The following is a 7,893-nucleotide window of genomic DNA, read 5'->3' on the forward strand; positions in this document are numbered from 1 at the left end:
TGTGGTGTGGTAAGGTGTGGTGTGCTGTGGTGTGGTAAGGTGTGGTGTGGTGAGGTGTGTTGTCATAGTGTGGTGCAGTTCTTGAGATAAGGTCTTACTCTTTAACCCAGTTTGGCCTAGAACTAGCAGTAACCCTCCTGCTTCAGCTTCCCAGATGTTGGGTTGACAGGTTTGAGCCACCATCCTTGGCTTTCAAGCAGTCTTGAAAAGGTTTTTTCTCTTCTTCATATTATACATTTGTCATTTTAAAAAGTCCAAAAGTATGTAGCTATGGTGGTGGGCTAGCAGGGTACAGGCTGTGTGAGAGGCTAAAACACTTACCAGTTAGTTTATAGTCTTCCCCTTTTAGCCCAAGAAACTGACCCATAACAAACTGTCCACTTTCTTCATGACAGAACAGGTTGCCCTGAACAGAAAATTAAATGACAGTCCTTGTCCCAGCCTCAACAACTGCCCCTCAAACTGATTATATGCCCCTTGTCACTACAGAGCTGTTAATTTATGCTAAGCCTGAAGGAAAGATAGAAGATCCTAGCTGATTCCTACTGACTAATTTTCACTAGAATTTTAACTTCTAATCTAGAAACTCTCAAGCCCAGTCAACAACGGTGTGTCTTTTACTTAGCATGGCCATTACAAAACATTGGTGATGTAATAATACAAACAAGTTTCTCCACTACATAAATATATATATACTCATATGTCTACATGTGTGAGTAGCATTGACTTCAAATACAGAGTAGCATATACATGGGCACATAACTGCAGCTGTATCTGTCAATCACCAAGTGTGAATGCACAGTGGCGTGGACAGCCTTGCAAAGCTTGGGACTCAGAAGACAAACTTTTGAAAATGTTTTATCTAACGTGGTCTTTACAAAGGCTGGGACTTTAGAGCTGTGTTCTCTTTGGCCAAGCTGTCCTTCAGCTTGTACTGACCTACTGGAGGCTGAAAATGTGAAATGACATTGGGAAGTAAATGGGGGTGGGGAGGAAATATTCACACTGGCCCACTCTTTCTTGCCTTCTTGGTCCTGACAATTTCCCATCATCCCACTCTAAGTGGGGGATCTGAGATTAGTTAGAAAGGGAGTTGGGGGGGTGGGGACAAAGAGAAAATTCTAAGTGCATTTGCTAAGCAATAAAGAAAAGCGATGATTTCCACTGCATGATGACTCCATGAGGCCCTATTTACCACAGGAAGAACAGATTTGGACTGAAAAGCCTATTACTCAATAGAGACCTTTCATTGATAGATTGACACCTGACATGGTTTCTTCTAAATATTGCACACCTTGCCCTAAAAGGGAGTTGATAGAATAACAAAGACCAATTAAAGGTGTTCTTGCCAGATAGCTATCAGGTCACTGATGAGTAAACTCTGACCTAAACATGCACACAACATCTTGTTATTGATTATGTTCCCTGATTGTCATTAATCATTTATGTAAATGTAAAACCACAATTGTCCTCAAGGATGTCGTGGGACAATAAGCAGATTGTGCTACTCTGACTGAACAAAAGGATAGATATGAAGTTGTTGATACTCTGTCTGGTCCTCAGTTCAGACACAGTTCCCAAAAGGCTTCTTAGTAACTCACCAAGGAGATCCTGCTGTGTCTGCCATGGCACCTTCACTACTAATCTTCATTATGGAATTTGCCACTTTATGCTAGCAATGCTCATTCACTAGTCTGTGCTCCAGCCATATTGAGCACTAACTCCAGGACAATATCTAGCACCAGAAGGTATATAGTAACATGTGGCATTAAGGAGTCCTACCTCAGTGGCAAAGAGAGAGAAGGTCATATTTTAATGTACACTAAAGGTTTTGGCAAATGAAAACCATATATATTTTTATGTAAGAACCATATACATAAGCCCCATTACTATAATATCCACTCCCTCTTCTGCACCCTCCCCTTGCCCCTCCCTCCTGCTAGGCCCAGAGTTCAGGGCCTCACACATACTGGGCAAGCTCTCCTCACTGAGCCCAAATTAAAACCGTTTATAACTGCTTTGGGAAAGAATCTGGCACAATGTGAAACCATAAACCTGAGCATTTCACTTTACATCTATCTACCATTCTTCATGGAATGGCTCGTCAATGACAATCTAGAACTACACACCTACAGGCAGAGGGCAAGAAACCCACAAGCATCCACCCTAATCACAGCTTCCTCCTTCCACCAACCACATCCTCTCAACAAATGGCATACATGGGCTCCTCTCAAATATCAAGCATAGGCTTCCTTTCCCTCGGAAAGACTCCCACCAGGTGAGAAGGAGGGTCAGCATCTGCATAAGCCTGCCTGTGAAGTCCAAAAAGGAACAGGCGCCAGGAATGGATGGGCTCATTTCAGCTACTAAGTACAATTAAGTTCCAGTTTACCTTAGCTAGCCTACAAGTGCTAAGTCAGGAAGGGAGGAAACCTGCTAAAAAACAAGACCACCATCCTACATAGGTGGCCACACTGAGCTACCGAGCAGGAAACCAGAAACAGTCACTGTGGAAATGGATGCTTGACTTTAGACTTTAATTACGCTCATCTTATAAAAGAGCCATAGCTCTATTGTAGTCACTTCCTGGCAGATGTCATAAATCACAACCCTATGGCTTGAAACCTAATGTGTCTCATTTGACCTTATGCAGCAATCTCGGGTCAGTTCTGTTTGGGGTTGACGGTGACAAAGTCAGCATGGTCTATGATGTATGACAAATTAAACAATCCTACTTCTTTTGTACTCAGAATCACTATTAAAAACAACCACTGACTGCAGATCACATGCATGTATGAACTGTCATCATTTTCTAGGTAAATGATTAGTGATTTCTTATGGCTGAACAATGATATGGATATTTCACCATATAACAAACTATACCTAAAAAGGACTAAGAAAAGAAAATAAAGCCAGTATGTATATTTCAAAGGCCCTCTTAGACTGGGTCATGGAATACATGGTGATGTTGGGTCGTTTGATGGGAATAAACCATTTATCATTTGACCACTCGATGAAGAAAAGTAGATAAGAAGGGACAAACAGAAATCGGAACTGATCCTCACCATGTTATAAATGATATATCAGATAGTGTTATTCTGTCTCATTTGATCTCCACAATTATACAACTCTATGCAGGTAAGGATGCAGGAGTTTAAGTGAATTGCTGGTTGCCAAGGAAAAGAGAGGGCCAGGCCCACAACTGCCCAACTCCAACTCTTACCATGTTTTTAGAATGCTATACTACAAATCTGTAGCCACTTTTTTTTCCTTTCTACCTATAACACTATCATGTCAGTATAATCTGATCCCTAATAATGACAACACGTTGCAAACATTTATTGAGTCCCCATTGCATGCCACACAAGACACTGCGTCATCATTTCACCAAGTGGAAAAAAAAAAACCCACAGACCACATCCCTTGCTTATAAACTATATGAACCCATAGAAAAATCTCATTGCATTGCCTCTCGGTCCTCAAAAACATCCTTCAGTCAGCAAACTGAGTTCACTGCCTCTGAGTGTGAAGGAAACCAGAGAAGATGACTTTTTTCAGTAGTGCCCTTTCTAATAAATATCCTGGGTTTGGTGCATACACAACAAAAATCACTTAAAAATGTCAATAATTTCTTTCACAGTGTACCACAGTAAGATCTGCTCTTCCAAGTCCTCTTTCAATAAAGAAATGATCAGCTTTCTTTACTGAGCTGTACTGTTTCCTAGAGAATGGACATAAAGGCCACATAATCATACAAGGTATTGGTGAGGAGCGTTAGACTCAAAGGGAGCTCTCACACTACTAAAGCCCAGGAATGCAGGAAGCCCAATTAACTATAATATCTATCTGCCAACACTACAGTTAATCCAAACATTACTGATTGGCCATCAAACCCTAAAATTATTTAAACATACAGGATTTTTATATTATTGCTCTTGGTTTCTTACTGAGACTCAACTGCAATGAATTATTTAACACAAAACTGGAGGGGCTCCAACGGAATCATTAGCATTAGTAAATATCTAGCTAATGTGCTTTAGAACAGGCCCTAATGGACTCCAGAACCCGCCTGGGTGGTGTTTTGGGTCCAGCCCTGAAACATCCTTGTTAATAATGCACAGATTCCACACCTCACTCTCACACTCCTCTTGGTTTCAAACTTCACTTGAATGTAGGACTCCACACTCACAGGCCTAACTCAGAAAAATGAGTCTGTGTACATTCAACGCATGTAATAAGTAAAGACATGACTAATATGATTTCTGCACATAATTTACAGTGTTCTCAGGAAAAGCAAAGTGTCAAACAAAATTGATAATAATAATAATAATAGTAATAAGCTTGACTAAATGTTTATCCATGTTTTCATAGTTCATTGTCCATACATGCAAACTGTCTTCAGACTGCGGACACTCACTGGCACATCAGGGCTTTAAGGAATTAGTTTATGATTAATTAATTAACTTTCACTAACATAACAAGTGAGCCAAAGGCCAGAAGGTATGCTGGGACACTCCCATGTGTTGGCTTGGGGCTTATAGGATTTCCTTTCTTTGCACAGTTACCTGTATCAAAGAAAGTTAAGGACCAAAGTTTAGATAGCAGCTATGCCTCCAGGTTTACAGGCACTTTCTGCCACCAACACGCAAGATTCAACAAACCCATTCCACCAGACACAGCTGTCATCTTGCTGCAGCCTATAGCATGGATTCATTAAGTATCCTAAACATTCCTTGAGCTTTTTGCCTTGTTTTGTTTTGTTTTGTTTTGTTAATGCTGTGTGTTTATGCTCTGTTAAGTTGGTTGATTTTTTTTTTTAAGAAGACAATAGCCTCTGGACTGTACTAATGGAGCAAGTTCAGGAGACATATTCATAAATGTCTCCACAACTTCACAGCTCACCCTTCACCACAGCAGCTGGAAGGTTTCAAGACCTACAAACCGAACACCCAAACCTCCAATTATAGGACCTGGAGTACGGAACAAAAGGTCCCAAGGTATCTGTCCCACTTCCTTTAGGTTGAGTACATTAAACAACATCAGGCACATGTCAACGTTTCAACAATTCCCAAAGCTAAATTATTGGCTAACCACTTGAAACCAACTCGCTTTAAGTAACCTAGGTGGCCACAGAAACCCGATGGCGGTGGGGACCGGGTGTCCCCTCTCCAGTTCACTGCGGGCGCCAAAGATACTATTGGCGGGGAGGAGGAACTCAAATTGGAGGCTTAAGACAGCCCATGAACGAAGCCCAGGTCCTGGGGGGAGAGGGATGGCCCTCCAGCTGGTCCCTGCCCTAGCCTGGAGTCCTCTCCTCCATCCCTGTTTCCCGAGGTGGCAGCCGCCTGGCTGGTGCCCCGAGCACGGAGTGGGCGCGGGGACTGAGGGAGCGAGCCCGGGGATCGCCCGCAGGACACCGGGGACAGTCGACTACACTCACCGATGCGGCTGAAACTCTCGGACAAAGTTCTCCTCAACTTCTTCATCTTGCCGATCTTCTCGGCCGGCTGTGGTTCAATGAGGTCGCACATCTGGGCGGCGAAGGGCCCCGGCAACTTCGCGAAACTGGTCCAGCGCAGCGCAGACAACGGCGGGCGAGGGCGCGCGGCGCGGGGAAGGCGGCGCCTCGTCCTCCTCCTCCGCCTCCGCCTCCTCGCGGGCCGCGGGCGACGCACAGCGCTCGCCTGGCTGCGGGGCTCGGGCCTGGTCCGAGGCTGGGCGCGTGGGGGCGTCTTACGTGGTGCCGGGGGCGGCCGCCATCCTCGCCGCCCGGGGGCCCCCGCGCTGCGCGGCCGCCCGCCGCATTTTCCCTCCTTTGTAAGCAAGAGCCGCGCGGCCGCGGCCGGAGATGGGGGTCCGCGGACGAGGAGGCGCAGGCGGCTGCGGACGGGGCGCGCGGGACAAGTTCCCCAGCCCGAGGGGCGGCGCTGCACGGAGACCTGCGACTGCCCTCGCCGGAGGCCTGGCGCCCGGGACCCCCGCGCGACCCCGCGCCGCGCTCCGGCTCCCGCTCCGACTCCGACTCCGAATCCCAGGCCTCCGCCGCCCTCCCGGACCCGCCGCGCCCGGGCGGCGCCCCCTCCCGGCCGCCCGCGCTCCGCCCGCCGCGGCCGCGCTCCTTCCGCGCGCTCCGGGACCGCAGCCCGCGGGCGGGCCAGTCCACCCGGTGCGGTCCGTGTTGGCCCCCGACCCGGAAAGGTTGGGGAGTGTCCGACGAGGTGCTGGAAGACCTTGGGGGTGCATTCGGGTTTAGGATAGACTTTATGGCGTGGTGTGGTTGGTTTTAATTTGCAGGGAAAGTGGGTGCTCCAAAGGGCAGGAGAAGCCCCATTTTCATTGGGGTACAGTGCAAAAGCTGAAAATGCTCCCCACCCTGGAACTTCTAGAAAGCAGGGCACCTGCGTTTTGCCTCAGCCCTGTCTCTGGGTGACAGGAATGTCACTGTGGGTGATTCCTCAGCAGGATACTCTGGTCATCGGTAAACTTACAACCTATTGTCACCTCCTTTCCCCACTTCAGTGAATGAACTTGAAAAGGATCTTAACAGTGCCTTTTTTAAAAAAGCCCTGGGACAAACAGTTCCGGCAGAAAACACAGTCTTTTTTCTAATAAATGAGGTGCTCCAAACGTCAGTCTCCCAGGGGAGGGTGAAGGAAGATGGGGGTTGGCCTGGTGTACTGATTATGGGCCAGCAAAGTCCTTATGAATAGAAACGTTAGTGATCTTGAGTCATCTGGCTGGGTAAGTAATAGGAGCTTTTGTGGGTGTGACAATGCTGTTTGGTTTAAAGGAAGTTTTGGGGAGTTTGTGTTTTGTCAAAAGATTTTTATCTTAAAACAAAAACTAGCCCCCTGCCTTCCTTAAATTGTGAGGTAGAACACTGATTTGTTCTGCCCTGTGCTGAGCACATTACAGGGTTTTGATAGATTGCCACTGATAAAAAGCTGCTAGCTAGTCAAGCCAAGCCCCTAACAGAGGAGAGAGCCAGGAATGCATAGCAAAGTCAAGAGAGGTGAGATGGCTCAGTGGTTAAGAGCACCGACTGCTCTTCCAAAGGTCCCGAGTTCAAATCCCAGCAACCACATGGTTGCTCACAAGCATCTATAACGAAATCTGATGCCCTCTTCTGGAGTATCTGAGGACAGCTACAGTGTACATACATATAATAAATAAATAAACCTTTAAAAAAAATAACCAATAAAAATAAATAAATTTTTAAAATGAAAAAACAAAGGAACTATAGAAAATTGACTAGGAAACAATAAAGATTATGCAGGAAGAAAAAACAATACTATTATTGCTATCTTCAGAGATTTAAAGCTGCTGAAATATTATATTATAGCCACTAAACAAGACATGGACACTATGTCTTTTTAAGTTTTGCAATAAATGTTGATGACCACAGGGTAAAAACAAACTCCTGTATATTAATCTTCTCAGTTAAAAAAAATTTAGTTGAAATTTTAAAATATAAATAATGCGGAAAAAGTTTCCACAAAACAAAACAAGACTGAGGCATTGGAACCCTGAAGAGAATAAGCCACAAGAGAAGCGCAGTCTAGTCCAAGAAGCTCGGACTCTGAATAATGGGAGTCCCAGAAAGAAAACAAAGGAAAGCAGAAGGAGGAAATTATCAAAGAAACAACTCAAGAAAATTTCCTGGAATGACAGGATAGAACCTTACAAAGTGAAAGGGCCTATTGAGTTCTACGACAATGCATGAAAATAATCCTACACCGAGACACATCATTATGAAACCACAGCACCACGCAGACAAAGGAGAGTCCAAAGCTTTCAAAACACAAGATTCTAAGTAGAACTGGGTACAGAGTGGCTTAGACGGCTCAGCTGCAGCAGCACGAAACTCAGACAGGACTACAAGGGAATGATTGT

The 7,893-nt window shown here is 45.4% G+C and overlaps 1 protein-coding gene across 1 annotated transcript in view; it reads right to left on the reverse strand.

Moving 5' to 3' along the window:
• Cdk14 (cyclin dependent kinase 14) overlaps positions 1-5,636 on the reverse strand; it is a 574,714-nt gene extending 569,078 nt beyond the window's left edge. The window contains exon 1 of the mRNA XM_021162869.2: positions 5,441-5,636. Within this exon, the coding sequence (XP_021018528.1) occupies positions 5,441-5,531 (91 nt within the window). The 5' untranslated portion in view covers positions 5,532-5,636. The remainder of the gene's footprint in view (positions 1-5,440) is intronic.
• Between the last annotated feature and the right edge of the window lie 2,257 nt (positions 5,637-7,893).

This window comes from Mus caroli, chromosome 5, assembly GCF_900094665.2.
Source record: "Mus caroli chromosome 5, CAROLI_EIJ_v1.1, whole genome shotgun sequence".
In the NCBI taxonomy this organism is placed as follows: domain Eukaryota; kingdom Metazoa; phylum Chordata; class Mammalia; order Rodentia; family Muridae; genus Mus; species Mus caroli.